General features: G+C 42.0%; 1 protein-coding gene across 1 annotated transcript; it reads right to left on the bottom strand.

Moving 5' to 3' along the window:
* Positions 1 to 7,136: 7,136 nt before the first annotated feature.
* Positions 7,137 to 11,738, bottom strand: TREM2 (triggering receptor expressed on myeloid cells 2). Its single transcript, XM_053457053.1, has 4 exons — positions 11,645 to 11,738; positions 10,133 to 10,523; positions 9,691 to 9,810; positions 7,137 to 7,276 (listed from the first exon to the last, which is right to left on the bottom strand). The coding sequence occupies exons 1-4, from the start codon at positions 11,685 to 11,687 to the stop codon at positions 7,138 to 7,140; spliced, it is 693 nt and encodes a 230-aa protein (XP_053313028.1). The 5' UTR covers positions 11,688 to 11,738; the 3' UTR covers position 7,137.
* Between the last annotated feature and the right edge of the window lie 9,051 nt (positions 11,739 to 20,789).

Here is a 20,789-nt window from a genome sequence, read left to right as displayed (position 1 = left end):
CGGTAAGTTGGAGGGGGGGCCATAACACAGGAGGATCCAGGTCCCCTGCATCCTCCTGTGTTATGCCCTCCCCCCTCCAACTTACCGGTGCTTCTGAGTCCCCAGTGCTTAGTCCGTGAAGCGTGTAGAGCTCTACGCGATTGTATCGTGTAGAGCTCTACGCGATTGTATCGTGTAGAGCTCTACGCGATTGTATCGTGTAGAGCTCTACACGCAGCCCGGACTAAGCACCGGGGACTCAGAAGCACCGGTTATTTGGGGGGGCATAACACAGGAGGATCCAGGTCCCCTGCATCGCTGCGGGGGATCTGGATCTTAGTCTCATAATCAGACCTATTTGAGGTCTGATTATAAGACGACCCTGATTATAAGACGAGGGGTATTTTTCAGAGCATCTGCTCTGGAAAAAACCTCGTCTTATAATCGAGCAAATACGGTATATACTGCTCTACACGCAGCCCGGACTAAGCACCGGGGACTCAGAAGCACCGGTTATTTGGGGGGGCATAACACAGGAGGATCCAGGTCCCCTGCATCGCTGCGGGGGATCTGGATCTTAGTCTCATAATCAGACCTATTTGAGGTCTGATTATAAGACGACCCTGATTATAAGACGAGGGGTATTTTTCAGAGCATCTGCTCTGGAAAAAACCTCGTCTTATAATCGAGCAAATACGGTATATACTGCCACTCTGCCCTCCACCCGATATATATATACTGCCACTCTGCCCTCCCCCCCAATCTCCCTTGCTGGGACTCCCCTCTACACGATGCGCTTAGACAGCCTCCCGTGCTGGCACTCCTCCCCCTGCACCGCTCCGGGGGATCTGTATCCTAACCCTGCTGCCTGCCCGGCGCCCAGGACTGCATGTCCCAAAAGTGGTAAGTGGTGTCCCTCAGGGTTCTGTTCTGGGACCAATTTTATTCAACATAATGACCTGGCAATAGGCGTTGAAAGTCATTTTTCTGTGTTTGCACATGACACTAAACTAGGTAAAGTAATACAGGGCGAGCAGGATATTACAGTGCTGCAGAGGGATCTAGATAGACTTGGGGAATGGGCACACAAATGGCAGATGAAATTCAATGTAGATAAATGTAAAGTTATGCACTTCGGGGTACGGAACGCACAAGCAACCTACACCCTAAATGGTAGGGAATTAGGGGTAACGACAAATGAGAAGGATTTGGGAATTGTTATAGATAACAAACTAGGCAACAGTTGCTAAGGCAAGTAAGGTATTGTCGTGTATAAAAAGGGACATCAATTCACGAGATAAAAATATAATTTTGCCTCTGTATAAATCAATGGTAAGGCCATACCTATAATATGTGCAATTTTGGGCACCTATTCTAAAGAAGGATACCATAGCACTAGAAAGGGTGCTGAGGCGGGCTACAAAATTAATACAAAGAATGGAGCACTATAGTTATGAAGAAAGGTTAAGAAATTTAAATCTGTTTAGTTTAGAAAAACGGCGCCTCAGAGGGGATATGATAACATTATATAAATATATTTGAGGCCAATACAAATCATTGTGTGGAAATCTGTTCATAAACAGGACTATGTATGGGACACGTGGGCATGTGTTTAGGCTGGATGAAAGGAGATTTAGTCTAAGGCAGAGGAAAGGGTTTTTTACAGTAAGGACAATAAGGATGTGGAATTCTCTGCCTGCAGAGGTAGTTCTATCGGTGTCTGTACAGACGTTTAAACAGCAACTGGATGAATACTTGGAAAAACATAATATTCAGCTAATATAATCTTTAATTATAGGGATAACAACTTATTGATCCAAGGAGAAATCAAGAAGGAATTTCTTCCCTGGTTAGTGCAAAATTGGAAAGAGCCAAACTGGGTTTTTTTTGCCTTCTTTTGGATCAACAGCAACAAATTAATAGATATAGGAAAGGCTGGACTTGATGGACGCATGTCTTTTTTCAGCCTATATAACTATGTAACTATAACATCTTATTTCTAATAACACCCATTAAATTTAAAATTAGATAATTTAGATCTTTAACCAAACCGATGCACTACTACTGTATTTGCTTGATTATAAGACAACCTTGATTATAAGACGACCCCCCCAAATTTGAAGGTCATGTCACGCCGGTGTTCTGTCATAGAAGCCCCGACGTAAGTGCCGGTAGCAGCGGAGGTTGTCTGTGCGCATCATGCAAACTCCTGGAACCTCCCCAGGCCAAGTTTCACCATCAGGAGTTAAATGTCTGTACGAAAATTTAGAAAATGTATACAAGCGACTCTATTGGTCGCTGGTAGGGGGCTCGTGTGAGCAACCATAGATTTTTTCCCCACAAAGACGAAAGAGTTGGCTGGTGCCCAAATCTATTATGTATCATTGATAATATTACCTTGGTCTCGTGAGAAAGTGGACTTGCCTCCACACCACCTCTCACCTGATCTCCTCAACCATTTGGACTGTGAGATCCCTTTTCTATACCTTCCTGTCCGCTGTGACCAGGTGTTATTCCTGGGATAATACCACATTATTTTGCCCCTGGAACTGTTATATTTTTATATTGTGATTACTACTGTTTCTATTGAACAACAATGTGCTTTTGATGTCTAAGGTGCACCTTTTCATTTATATTTACTTTTCCCTTTTCCACATGTTATCTCTATATATGCTTGGTGAAGCTGTCAAGGTTTGTGTTCTGAGCTGTGTTATTGCATGAAATGTATGTCCTCCCTTTAAATAAACTCAATTGAACACTGTCATGGTGTTTGACATGCCAAGCGACTTTATGTCATTTTGAATCGAATACAGTACTAAAGGCTTATCATTTCTAAGTGCTACATGTATCAGTTTACTGTGGTGTAAATAGCACTTGTATTTATTTTGTTGGAACTGTAATTCACTGTAATTCACGTATCAATATTTTAGGTCAGTCTATTTTTGTTGGCCTTTTCCCTTTGTGGTTTTGAGTCAGATGGGTCTGATGCTGATTAAGTCTTTTATGGACATGGAAACAAGCAGCTGTGTGCTTGTGTTAAGGGAGGAAGAAATGTACTTAAACGCCTAGCTGAAATAATTATTTAAATATACATGTTAATGCTGTATTTGATGTCTTGTATTTTTTAGTTTTTAGCACAATGTTCAAACTGATAAAATAAGAGGCAGGCTGTAGTGTATTTATAGAGTGTTGCTTCCCTAGATCTGACCCAGGGCAAAGTCCAGTTCTGCCCCTCCTCCCATAAACTTCTTTGAGGAGGGTATTTTGTTGTGCTGCAAGTCCTCTGCTTTAGGTTCCTCAAAAAGAGACACTGTGAAAGACGCACTTCGCTCCTTTTGTTTCATTTCCTGTCAATCCTCTTAATAGATTGTAATGTTACAAAAGCAGGGCTCTCTCTGTACCTGCATGTCTAAACATTTGTTTTTGTCAGAATGTATACTGTCTGTCTTAGTGTTATTGCTAATAACACAATGGAATCTGTTCCATTTAATGTAAAGTATTGTACACAGTAAGATAAGGCTAATGCAGGTTTGCAGATGTGGAGTATCCATTGAGCTATGAAAACTCAAACAATTAGGTGGTGGAGAAATTTCACCCAGCTTGGTCCAGCTTATGCTCCGCCCATCCTGGGAAGCTGTGATGAGTGTGGTATTAGACTTGAACCCGTACTATGTTTATAGTTTGATTATAAGGGAACTAGAGATTCATTACTCTGCTGTTTTTTCATTTCCAATGATAGCACTTAAACATTTACTAGGGTAAAGCTCATCCTTTTGTAGGAAAATTGAGAAATTGCGGTACACATCTTGTTTGCGCAGAATAGGGTGTCTAGGATACAACCAGTGGTGTAACCAGGCCAGGACTGGCCATCTGGCACACCTCATAGTTACCAGTTCATCCCTGGGTGTAAGACAAAATTCTGATGGACTCGCTTGCAATATTATATAATAGAATAAAAAATTAAACTCAGATCAGACAAATCAGAGTGCAGCTGACTCGTTGGCCATCTCACCATGTGCCGGTAGCAGCAACATTTGCACTGTGACTAAGAGGGCACAGTTAGCTCACACTCAAAAAAATGTATTCCATATCTCCCAACATTTCAAAGTCGGACACTTTTGTTTTAGTGGGTGCAGTTAAAGGTGTGGCTATAGGCCAGGGTAAACCAAGACATTTTATGTCTCTTTGGAATTATTGATAACAATTTATGTTTATTAATACATTTATTAGTATAAAATACTGTGAAGTAAAATAATGTATTTTCTTACAGGATTTTTATTATAAATGCACTTTTTGCTGTTTCTATACACATTAACCCCTTTATTTTGCTATGTCCTTGTTCAATCCTAATTTCCGGCTTTCTCATTTAGAGTACCCACAGAAATTATATACTGTTTATAATCTAGATAAACCATATTTTTAATGTAAAAAATATAAAAATTTAAATGTGAAAAACAACACAATGTTTTGCAGTTTTACTTCTTACAAATTCTACAAAGTTAGTGCAAATGAGAAATAAAAACCCAACACACATTAATCTACCTGTCCTAAGACACCTCATATGCCTAGGATTTTCGTTTATTTATCTTTGAAGTTATAGAGCAAATATTAAAAGTTGCGTAGATTTTTATTCAAATTGTGAAGTTTTCAGATTTGGTATACTAGTCTCTAGTACACCAGTACATAAAACATCTGAAAAGTAGACATCCTATGGTTATTTTGACATGTTTTGCGAATCCATTTCCCAGCCAATCTCATCCCAAGTTTGTCTACTTTTTTCAATGCTGCATTGAATTTGGTGCACAGGATAGATGCAACTGCAGAAACAATCACCAATTTATTTTCAGCAACATTACCAAAGTACCTAGATGCCACACATGCATAGGTTTGTCATGCTTTGTGGAAGCTAATGGTCAATTTTTGAAGAGGGCTGTATTTTTATAAAGTTTTTATGGGGGTATGGGGTGGTACAGGTTATTTTTATATTTATTTTTGTGTTTTTATTTTTTTGTACACTTTTTAATTTTATAATTTTTTTATATTTATTTGTCAAGTTTTATCATTTTACAAAATTTCCAATACTTACATATTAAAAACAATTATTAAAGTATCCATTATACAATGTGTTTACTATACATTTAATACAAACATAAGACAATATGGTGTTCTCAAACTGGGTGCCATGAGGGAGAGTGGGCGGAAAAACACATCTGCTATCAATATTTATCTACAGGGAGGGATACTCATTGGTAATCTTACGTAAATCTTCATACACGATTAGTTGTTTATTAGATTTATATATACACCAACTGGTTTCTTTTTAAGTTGAATTAGCTAATTCTTATTAGTTAACCCCTTAAGGACAATAGGGGTTTTTACTCGTAGTATATTGTGGGACAATGGCTCTTTTAACGTTTTTCAGTGTTACTGTTTAGCTGTGATTTTCTTCTCTCTCATTTCATGCTCCCACACATATTATATATTGTTTTTTTCAGGACAAACAGGGCTTTCTTTAGATACCATTCATTTTATCATATCATCTAATTTACTATAAAAAAAATGATAAAATATGGGGATTTTTTGTTAAAAAATTACTTTTTCTCACTTTTTAAACAGAAAACTTTTACTCATCTGCAAAAACTAATGAAAAAACCTACTAAATAGATTCTACTATTTGTCCTGAGTTTAGAAATACCCAATGTTTTTATGTTTTTTTGCTTTTTTCTGCACGTTATGGGGCAATAAGTACAGGTAGCGTTTTGCCATTTCAAAACCTTTTTTTCCAAATCTGGTAATTCTTCCCCCCATGTGCCATTTCGGGTATCTTTGAATGCAATTTACCCCATCAAATCATATATTTTTAAAAACTAGACACCCCAAGGTATTTGAAATGCTGGTATTTTAACCCTTTCAATGCACTCATTTTACCACTACCCTTTGTGAAACTTTATGGTAGTAATTCTTTTTGTATTTTTTTCACACATGTTGTACTTCAGGTATAAATTTATCGCTCCTGGTATATGTCCGTGTCACACAACACCCCAATATGTGTTCGGTAACATCTCCTAAGCGCAGCGATACCCCCCATGCATGGGTTTGTTGGGTTATTTGGGAGGTAAAAGGCCGCCTTTGTGAGGTGTGTATTTTTTTGCCATTTAGACATCTGCCCCATGTCCCATATTTGGGACATCTTTGAACCCGGCCAATTCAATTTACCCCATCAAATCATATATTTTTTAATACTAGACACCCTATGGGCATTTGTAATGCCAATATTTTAACTCTTTCCATAATGGAATTTTTGTAAAGATAAAAAATTTTAGGACTTGCTTATTAAAAACTTTTTTTTTTTTTTTTTGGTGACAGTGGGTATTTTTACATGTTACCATATTTTTGACATGTTTTTAATTTTTTTTTTTTATTGTTTTTTTTTTTACTAGTCACTCTCATTAGTGAGCTGGGCTCCATTGACCTTGCATGGTTGGATGCAGTACCTGCATTCAACCTGCAGGAGGAGCTCGAGAGTTCTCAAGAGGGTCTGGATTGACCCTCTGTGAACTCAAATCTCTTGTTAATGCCATCCTGTGAATGACGGCAACGTCATTCACAGGATGGCACTTGTGGTTGCTCCTCGGAGCAATCACAAGGTGATCGGGGTAGGGGGGTAGTGTTGCTGACATGCCTCGATACTGAGGCATGTCAGTAACACAGTTTATGCTTAGGAAGCGATTCCGATCGCTTCCTAAGCAGTTTTAGCCGGGCGCCGCCGCGATCATTGATGATCGGTGCGGCGGCGGCCATTTTTCTTCCGGGGAGGGCTGCCGAGGGCTGCCCTCCCCGGATCCACGGTCAGCCTCACTTGTGAGGCTTCCGTGGATGCTGCAAAGCCGCCGATCGCGGCGAAAACGCCGCGATCGCGGCGATGCAGCTATTTAACGGCAGCCCGTACATGTACGGGCATTGTCGTTAACCCGTTGCACGGCAACCCCGTACATGTACGGGGATTGTCGTTAAGGGGTTAATGCAGAACACTAGATTATATAACAAGTTGGTTTTATGGCTACACTTTCCTATTTTTCCAAAACCTTTTATTTTTAGAAGAACTGTGAATGGTTAGCTCTGCCCATATGGTTGGTTGACATGTTCTGTCATTTATGTCTAGTTCATATAGTTCATGTAGAGTGGTGCAGCATGTCTCTCATCTGAATGTGCAGAGTATCCATCACAGTGGACATTCATATTCCTAATTTGATCAGCAACTAATTCTTCAGAGGTATACAGTGGCTCAGGTTTCTCCCTGAAATTTAAAAAGGAAAACACACAATCAGTTTAGATGTATATGGACCCTCCAAGGAGATGGATTATTTCCCTGGCCTACAGCTTTTTTTCCAAATTGTTCTTTAAAGGGAAAACAAATGAGAATGAGACTGAGCATGTGCAAGATGTTTACATAGAAAAAGTTTTGTTGGATTCAGTAGAGCCAGCCAAGTGAGGACCTAAAGGAACACATGTCTAATTTTGTCCTTAATTTGTAGAAGGATCCCATGTTGCAGGCATCCTTACTGATCCCTGGTGTAGGGATTGTCAGTCAGTGGCCTTACATGCAACTGTAGCTGCTCTAGCCATTGTGGAAGTGTGCATAAGGCAAGCTTTAAGCTGGTCACACACACTATGCAGACAGAGATTACAGCCCATACTACAGGAAAAGGGATTGGAGTTGCATGTTTGGACGAAAGTTTACTAGGTTAAGATCATCTAATCTGTCTCTGCAGGTTCTCATGTGTTCTGTTATTGACCCTTATTTAGTTTAATGGCTAAATTCATGACAATGAAAAGGTAGTATGATATAAGTCAAAGTTTGTTTTAATGGATGCATTATGTAAGTAAGTGTGAACCACTGTTAATTTAGTTAACATATATTAAGGACCGGCAGTATAGAACATTGTGATGAATTGTTGTGGAATGAGTAAATAAAAACAGGGTCATTTAGAATATGGATGGGTAACTACAGGTGTAGACAGTCCTGTCCACAATTATCTGTGAGTTTCCTGAATTTGATTTGCTTTCCTTTATTTGACCTTTGACACATCTTCATCTGATCTTTGGATCTCTGTTCTGGAATCTGGCTTGTTCCGGACCTTGACCTTGGCTTGTACAAACACTGCCATGGCTACTTCCTCAGATTACGGGGCTGATGTGGTTCTGAGCTACCACCACCACGCATTGAGGATCTACTTGTCTTTACATGTGGATGACTAATTTTGGAATCCCTAATAACATCATAATACATAATCCAATTTGCATGAAATAACATGTATTGCAGTCTATGCAAAATGGACTCCATAATTTTTTTTTAAATAGTTACAAATAAACATGAAAGAGCACTTGGAAAGTATGTAGAGACAACAGAAAATAAAGCAGGGGGCAAACTTGATATCTGTGCTCCTCAATGCTGTAAAAATAAATGATGCAAGTTAAATGATAGAAGTTGCACACCAAAAAGCCCTGCATAATACATTTAATATATAAATAAAGATTTACAAATTTATAAAGACTTGGAAAATAGTGAAAAAGTGTCCATACATACCCGTAAAGCTTTATTTATTTGTAACTAGTACTGTTTAACTTAAAAAATAAATGAATTTTAAATAGGAGATCCAGTGATATAAGAGACAAATGTAAAAAAAAAATCCTTGTCATGATTGACTAGTGGATGCATGGAAGGGTAACCCAGCAGAGGTGGTTGTATTTTGTTTGTTTATTCAATGAGTTAATCTGAGGTTGATTTAAATGTGCATTTTTGTGCATGCCCTCTGTATCTGTTCTGCAAGAGGTGTCATCTTCCCAAAGGACCCCTGTGGTGATTCATGGCCTAACAGATAAGGATCCTTAGTTATAGGAATTCTATTCCTATCATAAGTGGAGGGGTTTTCCATCACCTTTACCCCACCATAATTTATTGGCAGATCAAAGATGGGAACCAATTCTTGGGGAAGGTGTCATATAATTGGTCAGAGGGGTGTTTTCTTGCAAAAGAGCCTTATTTAGGGGCAATGCAGCCACCTCTAAGCAGAACTCCATGATATACTCTGATCGGAACAACATCATAAGAAACCGTCTGGACTTAAGGAGTTCCCACAGGCCTACTTGTTGGAGAAACTCTTGAGTGAAGTCCCATTGTTTTTAAGAACTGTTTGTTGTTTTATTTTTCTTTTGTATGTCTTGTGTTTTTTGTAATTGTGGCCCTGTGTAATCTTTGTTTTTTTTGTTATTAAAATATTCTTAATACAAGTCTGTCTTTGGGCTCTAGTATTGATATCCACAAACCCTAAGAGAGGATAACACGTTACCATATTGTTATTAACTAAGTTCTAGAGGTTTGCCTGGGGTGGGTTGATATATATAGAGATAAATGTTCTAATTCGGATTTCTCACGAATCCGGTATCAAAATCGGTGGTGGTGGCAGACTACCTGGGGGGATACAGGCAGGATTTGGGGGTTAATTTGGTATAGCTGATGCCTTGTTAATGGGTGAAGTTGGTAAATCCAGAGGCCTGGCACTATTAACCCCTTCATGCCCACGCCCTCCACACCGTCACGGCTTGGCAAGTAGTCCTGACCATGACACCCCCACAAAAAAACCTCTTGACTAAAGTTTAACTTATAACCATACACAATATTTTTCTTAATATCAGAAACCAACTTCTCACCTCCTTTTAAGTTTATTCATCCACTGTTTGGAAATTAGTATGATCAGCAACAGCTTGGATAATAAGAGACTTATCCCCAAAATGATCAAGATCAGATGATTCTGTAATTCTAGAGGAAACCTGTTAAAAAAGGAATCAATAATATATATTTGTTTTCCAAAAACCAGGTCAAATCCTTTACTAACTTATGCTTCGACGGTTTATCCAAACAGTAATCCATGTTCTGTCATGGTACTGTACATAGGTTAAAACTGGAGCCTTCAGACAAATTCTTATGCTTGATTAAGGGAGTCACTTCAGACTTTCCAAATCTGCCAAGTGTGTATTAGCTCCATCACAATTAAAAACACAAACATAAAAAGGGCCTTTAGAAGCAGGTAAACTTGACATAACAGTGTATATTGCTTTTAACAGGCTTGTTACATAGAAGTATACAGCTTACCTAGAGATGCTGTAATGTACTTTGTCCATTTCTAAAATATCCATTAACCTGGTATCTTCAAGGATATTCACAATAATTTTCTGTAATATTCTAACTTTCCCTTTAGTGACTGACTGACATTGATAGATGCCTGCATCTTTGCTTTGCAGAAGGGTCATGTTTACTGTGACAGTGCTAGTCTGGATATTATCTGAGATGTTAGTGTTGTTATTTCCACGTCTTAAAAATGGTAGCCATGTACTTGCTACAGGATGACATTCTCCATTATCATCCTGTTTGCACCATATTTTTTTTCTCCAGAGGTCAGAATATTTTTGGTATGGGCAGTTGATTGTCACAGTGTCTCCAAGCTGGGCTGAGACAGCTATAAGAGTTTCTCCAAAACACACACCTTGATGGATAGAAAGAAACCTGTTATAAGCAGTGGAATGCATACATGTATCTATTTATATAAAAATAATAAATGTGGTACTAATACACTCTTGACATATCATCCCATACTTGTAGTAAATTTTAATCCCTTCTTTACAAAAGGTCTAGTGTTCACCAAAACAAAGAGCTTTTCCACATTTTACCCAATGCTTGTTCCACTATGATTCCTTTTTCCATTAATCCATTAATAAAGTACCTCTAAAATGTAAATTTTTCCCCAAGTGCAGAGAACACTTTATAATATTCATATTATAAGTAACATATTAGAAAACATTCATAACAGCATAATATAATTGTATAAATGTGAGCAATTACAGGAACATTTTTATATATATATCCTCACATGTGCCATATCTCAAAACCTTTACTTTTCCTCTCACTGATTTCTGGCTCTAAAGAGTTTTGTCCTCTGAAGTGACTACAAATTCAGGAAGGCGGTTTATCTCTGGATAAATAAAAAATAGTTTTATTTATTCCTACAGTAAGTAAAGTGCCAGGAAACAGATGATCAAACACACACCAGGACAGGCTCAGCTACACCAACACTTACACACCAGGACAGACTGTGCTACACTGACACCGAAACACGTACACCAGGACAGGCTCTGCCACACCGGCGCCCATACACACCAGGACAGGCTCTGCCACACCAACGCCCAACACACACACCAGGATAAGCTCTGCCCCAACGACGCACACACACACCAGGACAGTCACCTATATATGTTTTGTATTTCTTCCAAAAAACCAACACCAAACAAAGTTCCTACACACTGCCTCGAATGTGAGGCAATCCACTGCAATAGGAACCATTAGATTCTCTGTGAAACATGAAGCCAAGAATAGGATTTTATCATGCCGTATCATGCCATCATGAAGGGTTTAAAGCCCAAGACTTTCATGATGACATGGTACATCATGAACGGTAGAATGGGTTCAAATCAGACAGACACACAACCCTGTTTTCCTAAACTATATACATATGAAATTTACCAGTCAAGCAAACATAAAAATTTTGCTTGCCCTAACCCTAATACTTCCATCTGAATGATCTAATGAAGTATGAACAAAGCTTCTTACCCAAAACACACATGAGAGAGAAGACGGTGAGATGTGTTGTCATTGCTGCAGAGGGTGAAGGCGCTGACAGCTAAGTGTCCTGCTCTTGGGTTCCCATAAAACTGAAGCTGGAAAGAGGAACCTACCAGATTATGCAATGAGCAGCTGAAAAACCCAGGTTAGTCATAAGACCAGAGGAGATACAGCTGTGTTATATAGGGTGATAGACAGTACATGCCAATATATTTTTAGGTTAAAATTTTAACATTAATGTGTTAATCTGTCTGTGCTGGCATTTATTATTTCAAACAAATATATAATTCTTGTTTTTTACTTTTTTTTAATTGACAGTCCTCTGAGATTTTCCCAATCTAGTGTTTTCTGTGTGTAGTATTTAACATGGAGAGCAGGAGCCAGCACTACTTGATAGTAGTTACACAGAGCAGTTCTTTATTCAGCTCAGATGCAAACATAACACTCAAACTGGAAACTGCAACCAAACTTAAAATGGCCACTGAACATAGAGTTCCCCACAAAAAGTCCAGTGTGTCCTTTCTTAAAGCAACAGTATACCACACCCAAATTGTCCACTGTCTCTGGAAATGTCCCCTGAACCCCTTGCAAGATTAGTCCACTATTCTAGCTTGGTTGAATAATGCATGTCTATGCCTACTGGCAGGGAACAGATAACAGATCAGTGCTAACGCTCCCCACAAAGTACTTTACTAGCTTTACTAACTCTCTGGGTTTATCCTGGAGACTCTGAGTGAAGCGCTGCTTTGGCGGGGAAAAACTGGGAAACTCCTGGTGGTGGGGGTGACGTTGCCACACTCCCCACCCACTTCTCATTCAACAATCGTGTGTGTCCCAAAAAGTCAGTCAACGGGACCTCCTACCCACATGCTGAAATGTTTAACAAAAAATCATCCTGAATCCAGCTTGCATGAAGGTCCAAGTAATTTGTGTTGTGCCACTGAACATACCACTCTGTAAATTTTAACTGACATTTTACAAGCCATTTTGACACCATTAGAAGTGCCTTGATGAGGCAAAGTGGGAGGGACTGTGTATAAGACGGTACATATCAATTACTGATGGATAGAAGTACCCAAAAATGGGTGTGGTCTCATTGATTGTTATGGATGTGATTGATGGGTCCAAGAACTTTTCCCTTACTTTTTCACTTTTCCCAATCAGCATTTACAAGGGGAAGGGACAATAATTTAATTAACTACAAGAAAAAAATGATATTACCGTATTTGCTCGATTATAAGACAAGGTTTTTTTCAGAACAAATGCTCTGAAAAATATCCTTTGTCTTATATTCAAGGTCGTCTTCTAATCAGACCTCAGAGGTCTGATTACAAGACTAAGTTCCAGATCCCCCGCAGCGTTGCAAGGGACCTGGATCCTCCTCTCTGGCATCACATGACCTTCCGGCAGCAGCGGAGGTTGTCTGTGCGCATCCCGCAGCCAGTGAATGTTTGCAGGATTCGCACAGACAACCTCCACTACTGCTGGAACTTCCGCCGAAGCTTCTATGGTGGAGAACCGGAAGGTCATGTGATGCCGGCGCTCAGTCATAGAAGCCCCGGTGGAAGTACTGGCCACCAGCAGCGGAGGTCTACATCGCACAGACACCAGGGACTCTTAAGCATGGGTCAAAAGTAAAGGGATGTACTGGTAAGTTGGGGGGGGTTAAAAAGCCGATTGCGACGATGCAGGTATTTAACAGCAGCCCGTACATAGATGGAGTTATTATGTCCTACTGGGGTGCAATATTTGTCTTCCTCGTGGAACCTGCTTCTGTGCAGGTTCATTCTGAGATGCAACTTAAGGCCCGTTTGTCACATTCGGAGCAATGTATCATGTACACCACATTTGTAGATGTGCACAAGTATGAATCCTTAATGATGTCGGTTTTGTTGTTTGCAGCGGGATTTGTTGCATCGTACAGTACCACTTTGTGTAAGCAACTGTTCTGGGGTCAATTTGCTGCGGACCAATCTTTTCCTCAGGTTTGGTGGTCGTTTAAATGCCAGTACTGGGGCTGAGGGTTTTTTTTTTTTTTTTTTTTTGGTATGGGGTCCTCTAAAAGAGTACCGGCTGTAGTTTTTCCTCCAGAGTTGAGTTTTTCCTCCAGAGTTGGGTTGTAGGTAAATACCAGAGGGATCCTGATTTTTATCCTTTTCTTTGTACTGTAGAAGTCTTTCCCGTGGTGTTCTTAGGGAAGATATTTTTTTTTTTAGATGTAGTTTTTTTCCCTGTAGACATTTCTCTGAAAATGACTCTGCCAGTGTGCTTAGGTGTTTGTCTCATTCCTCAATGGTATCTGATAGCTTGGATGTAAATGACAAATTTTAAGGCTAATGTATATTAGCCTGTAGTTGTAGGAAAGGCTATGGCTATTTAACCAATGCTTCTCCCTCCCACAGCTACGTTATAGCGTCTAACATTTAGGATGCTGTACAGAAGTGACGTTCACGGTTTCACTTAGGCGGTGGTTTTCCCTGTAGCTGGGAGAAGCTCCGTTCGACTCCTACAGCTCAGGTCGTATACGTTCAGTTCCTTCCAGAACGTTTTACTTTTATCACCATTATTGCTAGTCGTTTGGTATTGTTTTTCTGAGATTTGTTCGTATGATCCCTACAGGGTTCACTTCAGGTCACTCGCTATGTACATTGCAACTTGTCCGTGGGTTGTTTGATGTGTTTTTACTATGTTGGTTTTCTGTGTTTAGCATGTTACATAGTAACATGGTAAATAAGGTTGAAAAAAGACCTAGGTCCATCAAGTTCAACCCTTCTACCTAACCTTCCTATTCTTGATCCAAATGAAGGCACAAAAAACCCCTAAGTAAGCTACTTCGAATTTTACCATCAGGGGAAAAATTTCCTTCTTGACTCCAAGACGCAATCAGATTTCTCCTTGGATCAAGAAGCTCTAAAATATTAATGTTATTCTATTTATAGCCCTGTATGTCACGTCTTTCTAAAAAAAAATATCCAGACCCGTTTTGAAGGCATCTAGGTGATAGGGGGCATCCTTGTCTGGTCCCATTTCTCAGATGGAACCAGTCAGAGAAAATATTTGGGCCATTTGTCCTTGCAGTAGGGTTAGTGTACAGAGCTGTTATTGCTTGAAAAATCCAGTTGCCAACATCCATTTGTTGCAAGGTTTGGCTCATAAAGTCCCAGCTGACCCTGTCAACGCCTTTTCTGCGTCAATTGACAGGGTCAGCAGGGGAATCCTCCTCTGTCCTCTGCTATGTTTAATATATTAATTAACCTGCGTGTATTTATATTGGATAGTCTATTTGGAATGTGTTATGGTCTAGCTGCCTTTCTGCTGCATTGCTGGAAGCTATTACAGCCTGGCTGGGTTGCCATGGCTACACTCCGGTCACTTCTGTGACTCAGCCCATTGTCCAGCCCACAGCCAGCCCCTTTTGGCTATTTAAGCAGCTAAACTTCACTTCCTCCTTGCCCTTGTCTTGTTTCCAGCTGCAAGTGCTATCTCTGTGTTTCTGAATTCCTGTGTATGACCTGACTTTCTCTGATTCCTGGCTTGATCCTGACTTCACTGATCTCCATATTCCTGACCCCGGCTTGTCTGAGTACCCGTCTTGGTTCCTGACCCCGGCTTGTTTTTGGTATATGCTCTTGGATCACGTCAGCACATCTAATCGACCCGGTGGATCTCTTCTTCTGTGCCCGAAGGCTTCCAGGTAGGTTTCGATATGTGGATAAGAGAGTAAAGCATTAAGACCGGTAAGAATGCTTACTCTCTTATCCACACATCGAAACCTACCTGGAAGCCACAGAAGAAGAGATCCACGGAGCATCAGATGACACCGGGTCAATTAGACATGCTGACGTCAGACCCACGGACGTCAGATGCATACACGTCGGAGGACGAAGATGGCGCCTCACACAGATAAGAAGCCGACGAAGAAGACAAGAAGACACTCCTGAGGAAGCCGCTTTTGGCGAAACGCGTCGAGGAATACGGATAGAGATCTTTTTTCAACTGACTTTTTATTTATTTTAACTTGATTTTAAAGCGAAATAGGATAACCTATACGCTTACTGTATTTTATTTATATTCAGCTGGGCATGTGCCCAGAATTAATTATTTTATTTACATACACCTCGGGTGGAAAAGTCTTCTTTCCCCCTCTGGTTATACACCTTTCGCGGCTACAGAGAACTGAGGATATTTGGAGGCAACATAACGATAAGACGACAACCAGCTTCTACACGCTTGAAACACCAGTTATAACTGTAAGTGTACACCCATCCTGGCGTGCCAGAACGCATTAACGTTATTACACCATTGTGTTTTTTATGTCGTTGTGCTTTTTCCTCATATATTTCACACACGGACCGCGGAGTGGTTGTACATTGAATCTAGACCTGCACATATATATTGTGAGTGCATATATATACCAGACATAAGTGAATTGGGTCTTAACTACTACACCATCGTTGTTTTCTTTTTTATTTTGTACTGAATACCGGTTTACACAAGCGCCCCTTAGTGGACCTATTTATCATTTCAACACCAGGAGTGTGTTGTTACGGGTTGCAGCTAGGTATCTGGTAAAAAAAAAAAGGAAAGTATATACTCTTTACCGCGGTGTGATATCGGTGCAAGGACTCAGTGTTATGTGAACACGGTACGAGAATGACACTAGAACCGGTGCAGAGAGCACAAATGGTTATACAGGTGTATGGCATGTGAGTGTTGATACCCCTTGTGTATCCATAAGTGAGTATATGTTGAGGGGATGTTGGGTGACACCGCATGCAGCAACCTCTAACCCCCGGCCGTGGGAACATATATGGACGTTACAGATGAGGCCAGCGAGCGTGAAGGAAAAGGGAGCTTTGGAGGGGAGAGGGAGGGTGGTGGAAGTGAGAGGAGAATGGGAGCAGAGAGGAGGAGAGAGGGAGAGAACGATAAAAAAAAAAAAGAAATGGGGGACGGGGGGGCAATCGGTAGGGGGCAGGAGGGTTGCGCACCTGATGGGGACAACATGGGAACCAGTATTCATGAGGGCACGCCCTCAAGCAGAGTGCGAATCTGAGGACTAGAGAGGAGTTGCAACCAGTGGAACCAAATGCGGTGGTGTTTCTCAGATCTGTCCGTGGTGGAATAGATCAATTCTTCAAGAACCCGGCTCCTCTCCACCCTCTGGATCCACTCCCGAATCGTAGGGGGGGGGATCTCCCCAGTGGAAGGGGATGAGGGCTTTCGCTGCCGTCACTAGATAGCGGACCACAGATGATTTGTACCACGAAATTGGATAGGGCATGTGGAGAAGGAGGAGGAACTCGGGGGAGAAGGAGGAGGAACTCGGGAGAGAAGGGCACGTCCTTTTCGGTGAGGGAGCAGGACCACCAACACCTCCCCACACATCCAACACTCATCCCTCCCAGTGGAGCAGAACCGGGCGGTTGTCAACGGGGGTCTGTACCATAAGGCCATCAGCTTGTATGAGTTCTCTGAGGACCTGGTGTCTACGAACCAGCGATCGGAAGAAATTGCCCAGTTGGGCGTAGCAGAACCACACTATAGTCACTATGTTCCTTCAAGACTGAGGGTAGGGAGACGTGGGGTTGGGCCAATGTAAAAAGGAGATCATCCGCGTACCCCAAGATTTTATGTTGGGACCATCCCACCTGTAGTCCCCTGATGTCCGGATTCAGGCATATCGCTTGCATAAGGGGTTCCAGGGATAATACAAATAACATCGGCGAGAGGGGGCAGCCCTGTCGGGTCCCCTTGCGGATGGGGAAGGGGTCGGAAAGGAGGCCATTGGTGTGGAGCTTCACTGAGGGGGCAGTATACAGAGACTGTATCCAAGTCAAAAAGCCTGCGCCAAAGCCCATATGCTGGAGGATGGCCAGCATGTACGACCAGTCCACTCTATCAAAAGCATTTTTGGCATCGGTGAAAATTGATGGTGTGGAGGCAGACCGTGCGAGGTGGAGCTAGTTGAGAGCACGGATGGTCCCGTCACTAGCCTCGCGGCCGGGGGTTAAAGCCAGATTGGTCAGGATGTACTAGGGAAGGCAGGAGAGGCTTCAACTGAGGAGAGAAATTGCGCGGTAACTGCAACAGACAGGGTCTGTTGGAATTAAAGGCCTCTACGAACCAAGGGCCCAGCAGGTCACGGAAGTGTGAGTAATATCGTAAAGGGAATCCATCCGGTCCCGGACATTTCCCTGACTGGGATGACTTGATAGCAAGAGTGTATTCCGGTAAAGAGATGGAGGATTCCAACGCGGCCGCCACCTCCGGCGTTAATTTGGTGTGTACCGTGCGGGTGAGATAATCAGGAAGACGCGTGCCACCAGAAGGAGACGCATGACCGCGAGAGGGGAGGTTGCAAAGGTCAGTGAAGTAGTCAAGGAAGCACTGAGTTATGTTGGAGTGAAAGGAGTGTAGACGGCCATCTAAGGACCTAACCTTAGGGATATAAGTAAGGGGGCGTGTATGACGAAGGGCCCTGGCGAGGTATTTGCCGGGCTTGTCACCATCCTCATGGAAGAGGTCTCTAGAACGCTGATATGCCCTGTGATGTTTGCGATTTAAAAGGACAGCCAATTGTCCCCTGAGCAGCGTAAGTCGCTGCAGAAGTTCTCTTGACGCGGTGGATTTGTGGGCTTGCTCCACTACCGCGATCTGCTCGCAGAGGGAGGCAAGTTCCCTACCTTCAGCTTTCTTTCGCTGGGAACAGTGATGGATAATAAGCCCAGCAGCATGCTTTTGTGTGCTTCCCAGACCATGAGGCAGGGCGTATCGTCGACTAGATTTTCGGTGAAGTAAAGGGAGATAGCAAAGGCTAGATCAGCACTCACCACAGCATCGGAGAGGAGGGATTCATTCATTCAGACGCCAAGTTCGTTCCGTGGGGCAGAGGAGGGGAGAGTCTATGGACATGGTAACTGGGGCATGGTCCGGCCATGTCATCAGGCCGATGTGGGCTCGGCGCAGGAGAATGGAATGTTGGTATGGGAGAAAGAAGTAATCGATTCGGGAGTAGGAGCCATGAGGCGTGGAGAAGAAAGTAAAGTCTTTAGTAGCAGTCAACTAAGCGGTGTTGGGAGAGAAGAGAGTTAATTTTGTGCGGAACATGTGGCGAGGCGCGAGGGAGGCCAGAGGAGGTGTCAAGGGTGAAGAGCCATGTTAAAGTCACCCCCCAGCAAGGACTCCCTCACTAAAATCCTGTAAGCGCGTAAGGTATTCTTTCAGGGCCACATGTTGGCCTCGGTTGGGTAGATATAGGCTAGCAAAGGTATAGAGTTGATTGGCGATGTGCCCCTTGAGGAAGAGGAATCGCCCCTCCTGGGTCCGTCTGTGTTGCGAGTTCCTGAAACGGGACAGATCTGGAGACCAGGATGGCGACTCCCTTTGTCCTGGCACCCGTAGTATTGCTAAAGGCCCCCCTCGGATAATAGTGATTGGACAGTCTAGGGGCATGACCCTGCTGGGTGCGTTTCCTGAATAAACGCTATGTCGATTTTTTCCCTCCGTAGATCGCAGAGCAAGTGGGATTGTTTCTCAGGGATGTTAAGGCCCCGAGCGTTGAGGGATAGGAAGGTAAGTGGCCTCTTGCTGGGAGAAGGAGGCATGGCGGGGAAAGGGAAAAAAAAAACAAAGGAAAATGGAAAAGGGGTTGTTAGAGAAAAGAGGAAGACAGGCAGACGGAAAAGGAGGAACCGGGGGGCAGAGGGAATGCAAACACTAAGTACGTCGGTCGAGGTGGGAAAAGAAAAAATCCGCATATGTAACGTGGGTGCGGGGAAGAGCTCACAGACAACACGTAAGGCCCGCCGTAATTGCAGAGCAAAGTATATGGGGAGTCAGAATGCATGGGATTGCATCACAATACATTATATATACTGTACATCAACAAATACAATCATTGAGCAGAAGGCAATGTCCCAGGAGGAACCAGCAACAAGTAGAGCATAGGGTGACAGGCAAAAGTAAGTGGACAGAGCCCTCCACTCTAAGCTTTCCGTGGCCATCGTTGCCCCTGTTGGTGAGGTCAGTGCGGATGGTACCATGGAGAGGGGTTCAATAAAAAAAAAAATGTAAAAAAAAGTCGCGTATATGGAATTGTGCAAAGGTATGTTTGGTGCATATTGTGCACCCCCCTCATAGAGACAGATATAATTGTATAGGAGGATCTAGTGTCCCAGGGGTGAGCTGGTAATTAGGTAAGTGTAGATCGTCAATGTTAATAACTCTCAGCCGGCCGTGGTGACAAGTGCCTTTGACGGTGAGGCCAAAGTAGTCGGCATCATGGGAAATATCAAATTGTGGATATGTAAGTGTGCAGAGTGGCCAGGGTATAGTCGTCGCATAGTGTGCACCCCCTACTGGAGACAAATATAATTGTATAGTGGGATCTAGTGTCCCAGGAGTGAGCTGCAACAAACGTGGCAGATGTAATCAGGTAAGTGTAGATCGTCGATGTTAATAACTCTCAGTCGGCCGTGGTGACATGTGCCTTTGACGGTGAGGCCAAAGTAGTCGGCATCATGGGAAAAGGCCCAGTATGCCAAATATATCAAATTGTGGATTTGTAAGTGTGCAGAGTGGCCAGGGTATAGTCGTCGCATAGTGTGCACCCCCTACTGGAGACACATATAATTGTATAGTAGGATCTAGTTGTCACGAACGCACTCTACTCCAAGCATGCGCGTGACTTGGTTCTGGTGGTAAAAGGGTTAAAATTCACTATCTGTCTGCACTAGACCGGAAATAGTGATAAAAAATACAAATATCCACCCTTAATACCACCCGCAATTAACTATAATGATATAGCAAATATCAAAATAACGCTGCCACCACCAAGACAATTTAGAAATGGGGTGCCTTGGTACCCCAAACGAATCAGACTTAAAAGCCCACAGAATATTTTAACACAATAATTACGTGATTTAAAATTACTAATAAGATGGTCTAATCAGGTAACGTGAGTCTTTACCAGACAAAGGCAGAACTTAATAAAGGAATATTTATTATGAACAAAAAAAAAAAATCACAGTGCATACACAAAAAGATGATAAATGGATTATTTACACCAAACAGATAAAATAAAAAGGAGAAAATTACAGAAAAACTAACTACTCACTTGAATGGTAAAGTA

Source organism: Spea bombifrons, chromosome 2, assembly GCF_027358695.1.
Source record: "Spea bombifrons isolate aSpeBom1 chromosome 2, aSpeBom1.2.pri, whole genome shotgun sequence".
Lineage (NCBI taxonomy): Eukaryota > Metazoa > Chordata > Amphibia > Anura > Pelobatidae > Spea > Spea bombifrons.
This window is presented reverse-complemented; position numbering and strand designations above follow the sequence as displayed.